General features: G+C 43.3%; 1 protein-coding gene across 1 annotated transcript in view; it reads left to right on the top strand.

The window, feature by feature from the left end:
- The window catches only part of LOC110521712 (transforming growth factor beta receptor type 3), a 135,526-nt gene that overhangs the window by 35,328 nt on the left and 85,595 nt on the right, over nucleotides 1–14,603 (top strand). Inside the window, exon 3 of the mRNA XM_090231878.1 lies at nucleotides 11,672–11,859. Within this exon, the coding sequence (XP_090088004.1) occupies nucleotides 11,672–11,859 (188 nt within the window). The remainder of the gene's footprint in view (nucleotides 1–11,671; nucleotides 11,860–14,603) is intronic.

Genomic DNA, 14,603 nt, shown 5'->3' with positions numbered 1-14,603 from the left:
AGCGGTTCTCAGTGGAGCGGTTCTCGGTGGAGCGGTTCTCGGTGGAGCGGTCCTCGGTGGAGCGGTCCTCAGTGGAGCGGTCCTCAGTGGAGCGGTGCTTAGTGGAGCGGTTCTTAGTGGAGCGGTCCTTAGTGGAGCGGTTCTTAGTGGAGCGATTCTTAGTGGAGCGGTGCTTAGTGGAGCGGTGCTTAGTGGAGCGGTGCTTAGTGGAGCGGTGCTTAGTGGAGCGGTTGAAAAGGACGTGGAGCTCCATGCGCAATGAGCGTGACTTCCGACCGCTCAACTCCGCTCACATACTTTGGTCTCTACCCCTATGACCTAGGAGTCCATACTTGTTTTCTAGCCATGTTCACAGCTTTATCATCTTCACTATGTCCGGAGAGGATGTAGTCAGCACCCAGTTTCAGTAGAGACATAATATCACAGACGTTTAAAACCTCTCGTCGCGTACACACGTTACCGGTTCATCTGGCCATCCCATCTGTCTCACTTTACACAGTGGCTACTGTGTTCCTGGGGGAACTAGCCATGTCATCCATCACTTAAAGGGATAAAGATGTATGTCTATATTCATGCAGGGTTAGAGGGACACATACCAAGACCGACCTATATACATACAGGGATAGAGAGAGAGAGAGATACCTTCTGAAAGTATTCACACCCCTTTACTTTTTCCACATTTTGTTGTGTGACAGGCTGAGTTTCAAATGATTACATTGAGATGTTGTGCCACTGATCTATACACAATACCGAATAATGTCAAAGTGTAATTTTTGTTTGTAGAACATTTTAGAAATGTATAAAAAAATGTAAAGGTGAAATGTCGGGAGTCGATAAGTTTTCAACCCCTTTGTTATGGCAAGTCTAAATAACTTCAGGAGTAAAAATGTGCTTAACAAGTCGCATAATAAGTTGCTTGGACTCATTCCGTGTTCAATAATAGTGGTTAACATGATTTTTTTGAATGACTCTGTACCCCACACATACAATTATACGTAAGGTCCTCAATCGAGCAATGAATTCCAAGCAAAGATACAAACACAAAGACCAGGGAGGTTTTTTAATGCCTCGCAAAGAATGGCTCTGATTGGTAGATGTGTGAGGAAAAAAGGAAGCAGACGCTGAATATCCCTTTGAGCATGGTGAAGTTATTAATTACACTTTGGATGGTGTATCAAAACACCCAGTCACTACAAAGACACTGGCGTCCTTCCTAACTCAGTTGCCGGAGAGGAAGTAAAATGCTCAGAGATTTCACCATGAGTCCAATGGTGATTTTTAAAATGGTTACAAAGTTTAATGGTTGTGATATAAGAAAACGTAGGATGGATCAACAATATTGCAATTACTCCACAATACTAACCTAAATGACCGAGTTAAAAGGAAGCCTGTACAGAATAAAATATTCTCAAACATGCATCCTGTTTGCAACAAGGCACTGCAAAAATGTGGCAAAGCAATTCACTTTTTGTCCTGAATACGAAGCGTTATGTATCGGGCAAATTGTACACAACACATCACTGAGGACCACTCTTCATATTTTCAAGCATGGTGGTGGCTGCATCATGTTATGGGTATGGTTGTCATCGGCAAGGACTAGGGAGTTTTCTGGATAAAAATAAACGGGATACAGCTACACACAGAGTCGAAATCCTAGAGGAAAATCTGCTTCAGTGTGCTTTCCAACAGACATTGGGAGACAAATTCACCTTTCAGCAGGACAATAACCTCAAACATAAGGCCAAATCTACATTGGAGTTGCTTACCAAGACGACATTAAATGCTCCTGAGTGGCCTAGTTACAGTTTTGACTTAAATCGGTAAGACATTAAAATAGATTTTAAAACATTTTCTAAAAACGTGTTCACTTTGTCATTAGCGGGTATTGTGTGTAGATGTCTTAAAATATTTAAACAATTTTGAATTTAGGCTGTAACACAACAAAATGTGGAATAAGTCAATGGGTATGAATACTTTCTGATGGCATTGTAGTATATTGTGGACTGCTAATGTCCATCTCCGCTCTCTAAACTGAATCTAACTGGATTTGCAGTGCATACAGATGTTTTAGTACAGTAACAGACATCCTCTGCACCCCTACACAGTCAGTATAGTGTTGATTATCTACTTGCCTTATTCTGTGTCAGAAAAATAATATTGACTCACAGATTCCTCTTTCCATTGTTTCTAAGCACTGGATAATTAAGTCAGCACAGTAGACTGGATTTATATCTTTTTTACAAGGGTGATCTAAACTGTTAAGGTATATTCACATTCTAGCCCACTTCTGTATGAATCCACCTCAGGATGTACAGTTTCTGCAACTATGCCCTGTTTATAAAATCATAAAAGTTAGCCATTCCTAGACTGGGTCTGTTTATTATCACTTGATTGAAAGATGGGTCTTCATTTGGAGTGACTATTTCAGTCGTACGTCAATGGCTCAATTGTCAGTGTAATTTTTATGGACACAGATGTAGGACGTATGACTAGTATCCACACACCTGGTAACCCACTTGGAGATGGAACAAAGATTCAGTTGAATCTTTTCCTCCCCCTTAGTTTTTTCCTTATGTAAATCTCCACAGACAAAGCATGCTATCAAGCTTATTATGAATCTTATTTTGCAGAGTGGCAGCTCTTTCAATTATAACTATACTTCTGTTGTTTATTACCATTGTTTCACAATAGCTGGTGCCATTTTGTCAAATCAGATGTATTCGTCAAATAAGGGATTGTTTGTGTGACGTTGTACCGTGGACAGGTTTTCGGACTCTTGCGCTCAGATTTCACGCTTTGACGGGAAAGTTTAACGACTTCCCTGACTGACAGCCCCCGTCTCCCCCCTCTCCTCCCCCACCTCACATCGCCTGACTCCTCCGTGTCTCCCCATTTATCCTGCTCCAACCAACTTCCTCCCTACCGTGCTTCCAATTTTACAGGCACAGATTGGTTCATGATGAATCCATATTTCACAGCTAGCAGACAGAATGAATTGAGCTAGTACTACCCCTATGAAAAGATTTATTTGCTTCCTGTATTTGTGGCCCCTGGCTAACTCAGTGCTGAGTGAGTTACTGTTATTGTCAGCGCTGTGGCCCTAGCGATTGTGTAGTTCCAAACTAAAAGCTCCTTAGATTAACATGACAGGGCAGAATATTGCTTTCCCTAAACTGGTTTGCATGGTCCACGGACCCTGGGAATGTCTGCTAGGAGATGAAGACCAATGACATTGCAGGATAGAGATAATCCCTTGGTCCATATGGGAACTGAGATACCACAGGTTTAATGGCCACACCCTGACATAGTGGCCCCACCCTGTCTGTTACATCTATTTCCTGCCTTTAAATTTCTTTGTATAATTAAACAAATGTTTTAAATCCTGTCTGTCTTTATTTGGGAATGTGTACGGGGTAAAGGATGTATTCTGCAGCGTCATCTAAACTCAGCAAAAAAAGAAACGTCCTCTCACTGTCAACTGTGTTTATTTTCACCAAGCTTAACGTGTAGATATTTGTATGAACATAAGATTCAACAACTGAGACATAAACTGAACTCAAGTTCCACAGACATGTAACTAACAGAAATTGAATAATGTGTCCCTGAACAAAGTGGGGTTAAAATCAAAAGTAACAGTCAGTATCTGGTGTGGCCACCAGCTGCATTAAGTACTGCAGTGCATCTCCTCCTCATGGACTGCACCAGATTTGCCAGTTCTTGCTGTGAGATGTTACCCCACTCTTCCACCAAGGCACCTGCAAGTTCCCGGACACTTCTGGGGGGAATGGCCAGAAGTGCTCAATGGGATTGAGATCCGGGCTCTTCGCTGGCCTTGACAGAACACTGACATTCTGCAAGAAGGGTACCACATGAGGGAGGAGGACGTCTTCCCTGTAACGCACAGCGTTGAGATTGCCTGCAATGACAACAAGCTCAGTCCGATGATGCGGGCACACCGCCCCAGACCATGCCAGACCCTCCAACTCCAATTCGATCCCGCTCCAGAGTACAGGCCTCGGTGTAACGCTCATTCCTTCGACGATAAACACAAATCCGACCATTCGCTGTCCGTCCTGTTTCCCTGTAGCGCTGTCTTAGTCGTTTCACAGTACGGACATTGCAATTTATTGCCCTGGCCACATCTGCAGTCCTCATGCCTCCTTGCAGCATGCCTAAGGCACCTTCACGCAGATGAGGAGGGATCCTGGGCATCTTTCTTTTGGTGTTTTTCATAGTCAGTAGAAGGGCCTCTTTTGTGTCCTAAGTTTTCATAACTGTGACCTTAATTGCCTACCGTCGTCTGTAAGCTGTTAGTGTCTTAACGACCGTTCCACCGGTGCATGTTCATTAATTGTTTATGGTTCATAGAACAAGCATGGGAAACAGTGTTTAAACCCTTTACAATGAAGGGTTACAATGAACCCTTTTACAAATTATCTTTGAAAGACAGGGTCCTGGAACAAGGGACTTTTCTTTTTTTGCTTAGTTTATTTTGTGAAACACACGGTGTAAGAATTAAAGCTGTGTAAAATGATCTCTTTACAGTGACCTTCATATCCTTCTGAAGATATACTACACGGCCAAAAGTATGTGTACACCTACTAGTCAAACATCTCATTCCAACATCATGGTATTAATATGGAGTTGGTCCCCCCTTTGCCAAAACAGCCTCCACTCTTCTGGGAAGGCTTTCCATTAGAAGTTGGAACATTGCGGCATGGACTTGCTTCCATTCAGCCACAAGAACATTAGTGAGGTCGAGCACTGATGTTCGGCGATCAGGCCTGGCTCGCAGTCTGCATTTCAATTCATCCCAAAGGTGTTCGATGGGGTTGAGGTCAGGGCTTTGTGCAGGCCAGTCAAGTTCTTCCACACCGATCTCGACAAACCATTTCTGTATGGACCTCACTTTGTGAAAGGGGGCGTTGTCATGCTGAAACAGGAAAGGGCCTTCCCCAAACTGTTGCCACAAAGTTGGAAGCACAGACTTGTCTAGAATGTAATTGTGTGGAGTAGCGTTTAGATTTCCCTTCACTGGAACTAAGGGGCCTAGCCCGAACCATAACAAAAAGTACCAGACCATTATTCTGTGACGTTGCTTCCAGGCATTTGGAACTCGGTAGTGAGTGTTGCAACCGAGGACAGACGATTTTACGCGCTTCAGCACTCGGCGGTTCCACTCTAGCAGGGCACGAACTGACGTGTTGGAAAGGTGGCATTCTATGACAGTGCCACGTTGAAAGTCACTAAGCTCTTCAGTAAGGCCACTCTACTGCAAATATTTGTCTATGGAGATTACATGGCTGTGTGCTAGATTTATACACCTGCCAGCAACGGCTGTGGCTGAAATAGCCAAATCCACTCATTTGAAAGGTGTCCACATACTTTTGTGTATATACAATGGTCTCCTGCTGGGGGATGCCTGGAACAAGACACATGAGTGTGTGTGTGTGTGTGTGTGTGTCCATATGTGCACATGTCTGTCTCTGAGTGTGTGTGTGTGCGGGCGTGTGTGTATGTGTGCACACGCTGTGTGTGTTGTGTATAGTGCGCTGGGGGAAGGCTCTGTTTGTTTCTCTTCGGAAATGGCTTTGTGGGAATATCAGATATGTTCCTAACGGGCACATGGTATGACATCACATCCTGTACCCAAGTCTTGGCATGTCACCAGCAGCATGTTGAAGCAACAGAGTGCATTTCTTGGAAACTCTGGTCAAAACAGTGCTCTGTATAGGGAATCGGGTGCCTTTTGGGGCGTATCCAGTGTCTTTAAATATGTCTTAAGCGTGTTTGCTTACAGAGTATTTATACAGTCTCTGAGACTGAAGTATCCTTTTGAGTTTCTATATGCTCACATCCTGACTCTCCTCCTAGTACTAACCCTTTTGTGAGTGATCCCAATGTATCCACGTTCCCCAGTCTTCAACATTAGTGTAATAATCAAAGTACTCAACAAGCCCACACTACAGAATACATTTCAGTTCACACATATATCTTCTGAGTAGAGACTGATATACTGGGACCACCTGATTTGAATCTGTGTGTGCTTAACTGTAATTCACAAGATGGGCATAACCAGACACGCGAACTTCAGTAGATGTTATATGTATTGTAAGGCGTAGAGTAGAGACTGATAGAGTATGAGAACTAGACCAGTCCTGTTACTGGCTGCCTGTGCTTCTCAACTCCCACAACCTCCGTTGTAGGTTAAGGTTAAGTGGAGTTGCAAGGAGTTATGCTCATCTGAGTCAGAGTGCATTTTTATCTGTCAGTGTCAGAGCCTCCCCCATATGTGACCTCTCTCTCTCTCTCGCTCTCTCTCTCTCGCTCTCACTTTCTCGCTCTCACTTTCTCGCTTGTGTCGTTTACTAAACTTCTGGTTTGATGTGTGAAGATGTGAATGCCTTTGGTTTCTACCCTGCCTAAATTCAGTCACCTAAACAGTCGTCATTTCCTCTTGATGCTTTTCCCAGTAGTACTATATATCGCAGTCAGCATATTCATTCATTCTTTATCCCAAATGGCACACTATTCCCTGGTGCCATTTGGGACGCATACTATATAACCTAGTCAGAATATTCAGATATAGAGAGACTCTGACTTACTTACTTACTTACTTACTGGAGTGGGAAAGAGAGAGAGTCAAAGGCACAGCAGGAGGTTATCAGCTCTTTTTCATTTTCCCTGGCATATTTTGACTTTGGCCGTGAAGCATGTGTGTGGGTGGCTTCTACGTCTCCCTCGACTCACAGGACTTAATTGAAACTGTGGGTCATACGGTAATGGTAATGTAAGGTATGTAACAAATGCCTTTTCAGTACTGTTGCCCCATGACGCCAAACAACAACCCGAGTGACATTTTTACATTTAGCAAATGGTTTCAGGAATGGGTTATTTCAGTCACCCTTCATACCTTCCCCAAGTTATGATGATTATACCATATGTAAAAATGTTCACATCTAAATGTGTTAACTTAAGGTAGAATACCTATGTAAATATGTAGGTCAATAGCTGTAACAGTTGTTGTCTGTTGCCCTTTGCCCTCTATGAACAGGTGCGTGTGGGTGTGAAAGAGAGAGGCGTAGACTTTTCAGTCAGGAAGTTGAGGTAGCAGCAGAAACATGTCACCTTTTATGCATCCATTTATCTTGTATGTCTACCATCAACGACAGTACATCCGCTCTGTAACTGGAACCTCATCTTTCTGTTACTTACTTTAGTTACTCATTTATGATATCAGAGAATTATTTCCTAGTGAAGGTATGCTACCCTGAACCCTTGAAAGGAAACAGGAGTTTACCGTTCTAGATCAGTCAGGTATATCAGTTCTGAAACTGTTGAGGTACACAGAATGGTTTTCTGTGGGTTTTGAGTATTCATTTTTTTAAAACATTTTTGTGTTTTCTGGTTGTGGATAGGTCTAGGTGTTGAGGATAGTAGGATGTTGAGTCTGTGGGTCCAGGCCATACCTGGCAGGACCAGACCATGCTGTCTTCACTCAAGCGTAAGCGTCATTGAAGCTACAAAAATGTCAATGTTCAACCTTACCATGTGATAACTATGCAGCAGAACGGATGAACAGGAATGACATTTTATCTCATGGGTGACTAAAAAAATAAGTGCCTGTATGCCACGCCCATACCAAACTATGCCTCCAGTCTTCTGATCTGACCCACTGGATCATACTGTATCTCAATAAACCAGCACCAATAATCCAGCACCCAGCATTAATATCTTATTCTCCTAACCAAAATCTAAGATAAATATTTTGCTGTTACGGTAGATATCGCAGATTGAATATCACTTTACTGTCATCTGCTGGGCTTAGGAGCCTGCTCTGCAGTGTATAGTCTGTTTAGTGAATTGTCTTGTGGGCACTCTGTTTCGGGATTGTTTTTCATGTGGGGCGAACAACCACTTCTCTCATTCCGCTCTGTGGGTGTTTGCTCGGCCTGGCCAGCCAGAGGGCTTAGCAGCTGCTGGACAGGAGCAATAGAGGGAGAGAAAGCGGTACAGACAGTGATGGAGAGGTACAGACAGTGATAAAGGGAGAGAGAAGGAGGTATAGACGGGGGAGAGGGCTCAGACAAGGTGACAGAAGAGACAAAGCTGTGGCAAGGCCACAAGTCCGCCCCCCTCCCCCTCCGTGGAGGCTCCAAACTGTGATGACCATACCAGATGTGCAGGATTAGACTCCAGTTGGTTTCAGCTACACAGAAAAATATAAATAATACAAGGATATTATGGTTATAATAGAGGATGTTTGTATAAGTACATGTCTTTTAAAGTTCCTGTGTGTAAATATATGTAGTAAACTAAGTTCCCGCTTATAAATGTCCAAAATACATCATTGTTTAATAATGTTGTGAATATGGCTGGCCATAGATGAATATGTAATACAGACATAATCAGAGCTGCTTTCTGAGTTTGTATCTCTTTCTCTTCGTTGTACACTTAGTTTTTGGGGGAAACAATGCTCATATTGTTGCTCAATTGCTTCTTGGCCAAAACCACACAGTCCTGATATGATATTTAACAAGATACCCTGGATCTCCAAAACATTATTCTATGGGATGGAAACACTGTCTTTGTTTATTACCCACAGCTGCATTTGTGTTTAGTGTTATAAAACAAATGCTTGGTTTCCTTCAATTATTGTCCAAATCTTCCGGATTCTTTTCTTCCACTACACTGTATTGTCTCAGTTTAGCCCTTTTTTTCCATGAAGTTAAATGAAGAAACAACATCACTGCCCAACAAGTACCGTAATCTCTTGGCCGTCTTCCAAAAAGGACCATTTTTTTATTCTGTCTGGCTGACGGGGGTGGTTGTTATTCCACTGTGTGGTGTGGGGGAAAATGTGAGTTTGTAAGTGCTGTGAGATGAGGACTGAAGGCTGATGACTTTGGTTCGAGAGGGACCGGTGTGTACTCCTAGGGGAGGAGAAGGGGGTAAGGAGAGGTGGAAGGTGGGGGACAGACACAGAGAGGAAGGTACGCATGTCTCAGGCTTTGTGCGGATCACATGTGCAGTGTGTGTGTGTGTGTGTGTGTGTGTGTGTGTGTGTTTGTGTGTACAGTACAGCAAAACAATAGTTGCACTCAGAGAGACACCTTCCTCTAGCAACCCACTGTTGAGGTACAGTATTTATGTCAGAGACAGAGGAGTTTTAAAGTTATCTCCCCTGTCTTTAACTTCTCTTTAATAATTTACAAATGTTCCCCACCGATTGCCATCGGCAACCATAGCGTGTTTATCGTGCAGTGTTTGAAACGTGAGCAGGCCCTGCGCAGGCTGGCGCAAGGCGAGCCTGTAGGGCTGGCAGGCAGAGTAAAAGTGTAGGGACTGACCTACAGGAGGAAAGCCTGGCCACAACTAGTCCCCTGAGACACAGTTTCTCTAATGGAAAAGGCCTGTCCAACGCCTTGCACAAAACCGTAGGGCTGTCTGTGTGTGTATGTGTGTGTGTGTTTTAAGTAAGTAAAATCAGTCAAAAGTAGTGTTAGAGTTAGAATAATAGAATACAATAATATAATGCACAAGGTGCAATTTAGAAATATGGTTGTGCATCAGCAGTCACTTAATTAGCTCATGTCAGCAATTTGTATTTAGATTGGGAAGTTAGTCTAGCGGCCAGCTATCTAAACTTGTAGTAATCATGGTCGAATTACCGATCGGGGTGAGGCCCGTTGATCATCAATTATCATATTAAAAACTGCAAACAGGGTGGAGGCAAAAATGTGGGCTCCCGAGTGGTGCAGTGGTCTAAGGCACTGCATCTCAGTGCTGGAGGCGTCACTACAGACCCTGGTTTGATTCCAGGCGGTATCAGAACCGGCCGTGATTGGGAGTCCACATTTGGCCTAGCGTCTTCCGGGTTAGGGTTTGGCCGGGCTAGGCCGTCATTGTGAATAAGAATTTGTTCTTAACTGACCTGCCTAGTTAAATAAAAAATAAATATTACAGGAAATTAGCTGTAAAACTGCTAATTTTTCTCTCCGTCCCATACCAAGATGTGTAGAATTGCAGGAAATTAACTTTAAAACAAATCTATCTTCTCTTTGCTGTTATGAGGGGGGCCGCTAAAATGTTTTACTCGCAAGGTGGGGTTGGGGTTTCACCACGCTGGGACTTGGCTCTGCATGCCTGATATGGCTCGTTAGGCCCACTGTTCCTCTCCACATGACAGCCATGGATGGATGGATGGATGGATGGATGGATGGATGGATGGATGGATGGATGGATGGATGGATGGATGGATGGATGGATGGATGGATGGATGGATGGATGGATGGATGGATGGATGGATGGATGGATGGATGGATGGATGGATGGATGGATGGATGGATGGATGGACACAGAGAGAGGAAAGAGGCAGAAGGCCCTATTTTGGACCACTGCCCTCAGGAAATGAGTATCTATGGCAGTCCGAGATTTAGATGTAGCCTATTTATTATAATTGACTTTAGCTACCTTCAGTTTTTATTAATTATACCTCACAATGTTACCTGAACCACCTATTAGGCTCATCATTGTGGAGTGAAATGAAAAAAAGAATACAAAAGCGAGATTCTGATCCATAGAGAGAGAAATTTATCCCACCGCCTCCAACATAATTTTTTTTTTTTTTTACTTTTGAGGAAGTGTTGTTAACAAGTTGTGCTCGTTATCGTCAATTACATGATCCCTGTTATAGTCCATCCGTTCTTGTTATCCTCCAATTCCAAGGTCACCAGTCTTTTCAGTGCTGCAGGGCACGCACGCACGCACACACACACACACATACACACACACACACACACACACACACTGTAGACCAATCTGACAGGCTTCTCGCTTCAGACTCTCACAGGAACACCTCCAGTGCCAGCTCTCCACAGCAACTTCTATAATTGACCCCCCAGTCATAACGGCTAATTATGGGTTGTCCAGAGCCAAGAGCACTACACTGTGAAGTCTGGTCCACCTCCTGTAGTGATTAGAGAATTAAGAGAAGGCCCGATTTTGACCATTTTAAGGGAAAAGAGAAAGAAATGAAAGTGAAATAAAGGGGATTATAATTGGAGGGCTCTTTTGGGTCATCTTGATTATAGGTCTGGCACCGTAACAGCCTGTAGAAGCTTAGCTAGACACTGCTTTGTTCAGAGGCGCGGCCAGTCTGTGTTAGTGGCCTGTTGAGGGTCAGAAAGAATGATGCTGCTCTTTGTTGAGAAGCCAGTCTGCTGTGTAGTGGGCTGTGGACTGGAGAGAATGGCCTACTTTGAGAAGTAGTGAGCTTTGTGCCCGGACAATGTGCGCGGGCAGCCTTTTATTTTGCTACGCCCAATGTAGATAATGATTATGCCACTCATTATGGTTGCATGCGGACATTCCTTTATTTGCCCTCGTCATTCATAAAAGAGCAGCTGATTCGTACACTCTCTAATTATGAACAGTCTATAAATTATTTCCATAACCTCCGTATAAAGTGTTCTCCAGTTCGTTGGACCGACGCTGCAGTGTGGAAAACTTGCCTCTTGTGTCTGTTGGCTTTTTTCCTTTAGAACTTCAGTTGACGTTAAAGTGTGTTTCCTTTAATGCAGATTCTCGAGCTACACGCTGGTGATCTTGGATTCTCGAAAAGCAATTGCACGAGTTAGCACTCATCTCCTTTTTATTTTCTGCCCCACAGGCCCGATGTCACGCAGCCCGTGTGAGCTGCTGCCAGTCGGCGTAGGCCACCCGGTGCAGGCCCTGCTAAAGAGTTTCACGGCCATGTCAGGCTGTGCCTCCCGCGGCACAACAGGACTACCTCAAGAGGTCCACATCATCAACCTGAGGGGCCACGGTCCTAAGGGGCCAGACCACAAGACTACAGAGGTCAGACACATGTGTGTGTATATAGTGTAACCACCTACATACAATGTATAACAATATGCTGTATATAATATAACGGACCAGAGGACACACCTGCAGAGGTCAGTCACCCACCTGGCTGAGCTAACCCAGAACAGCCACACCTGGTCCAGGGAGTCATATACATATACTGTAGTCTCACGCTATCCTCACCTGTGTATACTGTTATAACTGTAACCCAAAGTGCACACCTCTGTCAGACAGCTAAACATCCAACATGCATCCCAGCATGCTGTTTCTACCATAGCATTAACACGGATGTCAACAAAAACACTGGTGTCATTTTGAGTTTAGTGGCCTCAGCAGATGAGCACATTTTAAAAGATTAAATATAAAAAATGTAAAAAACGTCACCTCCTCTTGTTTATCTCGGTCCGTATCGTTCCATGGGCAGTATGCCATCCTAAGAAAGTAGATGACAGTGTGGGTTGGCATTCAGGTTAAAAAACACTTTGTACCAAGTTAATTGATGCTATAACGACTGGAAGTCTGTTAAGTTAGGCTAACTCAAGAGCTTTCTGGGGAGAGGTGCATCATTTCTTATTTACTTTATCATTGCTCAGCAGCTGCTCTGCTCACATTCAGTGAGAAGATCACAAAATGTTATTAACACGAGAAGGAAGAAATAGAAAAGAAACGATAGTGGACCCCCTCCGCTTCTCAAATTGTACTCGTTCCAAGAATAACAGCAGCGTTAACTGAGGATGTTTACATGCTACTTTACTTCTCATATGTATATACTGTATTCTATTATACTGTATTTTAGTCAATGCCACTCCCACATTGCTTGTCCTAATATTTATATATTTCTTAATTTCATTCTTTTACTTTTAGATTTGTTTGTATTGTTGTGAATTGCTAGACACTACTGCACTGTTTGTGCTAGGAACACAAGCATTTCGCTACACCCGCAATAACATCTGCTAAATATGTATATGTGACCAATAACATTTTACATTTGATTTGATTTGGATGGAGGTGGTGGTGGGGGTTTGTAGAGTCTTTGTTTAAACTCGCTTGCACAAGGGTGGAGTGTGCAGAAGAATCTGTGTTGCTCAATGTAGGGGAGATTTTACAATACACAGTAGTTACAGTTGAAGTCAGAGGTTTACATACACCTTAGCCAAATACATTTAAACTCAGTTTTTCACAATTCCTGACATTTACTCCTAGTAAAAATTCCCTGCCTTAGGTCAGTTAGGATCACCACTTTATTTAAAAAAAGTGCACCAGTCCCTCCTGCAGCAAAACACCCCCACAACATGATGCTGCCACCCCCGTGCTTCACGGTTGGGATGGTGTTCTTCGGCTTGCAAACCTCCCCCTTTTTCCTCCAAACATAACGATGGTCATTATGGCCAAACAGTTCTATTTTTGTTTCATCAGACCAGAGGACATTTCTCCAAAAAGTATGATCTTTGTCAACCATATGCAGTTGCAAACCGTAGTCTGGCTTTTTTATGGCAGTTTTGAAGCAGTGGCTTCGTCCTTGCTGAGCGGCCTTTCAGGTTATGTTGAAATAGGACTCGTTTTACTGTAGATATAGATACTTTTGTACCTGTTTCCTCCAGCATCTTCACAAGGTCCTTTGCTGTTGTTCTGCGATTGATTTGCACTTTTCGCACCAAAGTACGTTCATCTCTAGGAGACAGAATGCGTCTCCTTCCTTACCGGTATGACGGCTGCGTGGTCCCAAGCTGTTTATACTTGCGTACTATTGTTTGTACAGATGAACGTGGTACCTTCAGGCGTTTGGAAATTGCTCCCGAGGATGAACAAGACTTGTGGAGGTCTACATTTTTTTTCTGAGGTCTTGGCTGAGTTCTTTTGATTTTTCCCATGATGTCAAGCAAAGACGCACTGAGTTTGAAGGTAGGCCTTGAAATACATCCACAGTTACACCTCCAATTGACTCAAATGATGTCAATTAGTCTATCAGAAGCTTCTAAAACCATGACATCATTTTCTGGAATTTTCCAAGCTGTTTAAAGGTACAGTCAACTTAGTGTATGTAAACCTCTGACCCACTGAAATTGTGATACGGTGAATTATAAGTGAATTAATCTGTCTGTAACCAAATGTTGGAAAAGTTACTTGTGTCATGCACAAAGTAGATGTCCTAACCAACTTGCCAAAACTATAGTTTGTTAACAAGACATTTGTGGAGTTGTTGAAAACGAGTTTTAATGACTCCAACCTAAGTGTATGTAAATTTCCGACTTCAACTGTAGGTGTTATCAGCTGCATAGATTTTATACTGTGTTTGTATGTCGCTGGCAATAGGAGTTTGAATGCTTGACCCAGAGTGATGTTAGACGCTAGAGAGAGCCCTACATTACCTTTCTAGTTATTGATACATCAGAGAGCTGGGTGGGTCATGTTCAATAAGGCAAATGTTTCAACACCGTAAACAAGTGTTTTTTTTATTGGACAGGTAGTACCTCCCTGTTTCACATTGTGTTCTTCTTTTTTTGTGCCTATTGAACACTTCCCAGGCATTGGTTATCAGTGTAAAGATGGATGGCTCTTCTGTCTCTTGCCACTATGTACCCAGGCCTCTTATCCCTGTGAGCTGCTCCTTCCATGGTGCTGTCAGATACAGTAGAGAACACTCTATCTGGTACATCTATCCACTGCCCTCTTCTGCCCCCATTGTAATCAGGGGCCCAGCAAATGGCGTCCGTTCCTTCCCCCCTGGTGCCGACAGG

This window comes from Oncorhynchus mykiss, chromosome 4 (genome assembly GCF_057628025.1).
Source record: "Oncorhynchus mykiss isolate SJ-2025 chromosome 4, ASM5762802v1, whole genome shotgun sequence".
Lineage (NCBI taxonomy): Eukaryota > Metazoa > Chordata > Actinopteri > Salmoniformes > Salmonidae > Oncorhynchus > Oncorhynchus mykiss.
Note: the sequence above shows the minus strand (reverse complement) of the source record. Positions and strands in the feature narration are given on the sequence as shown.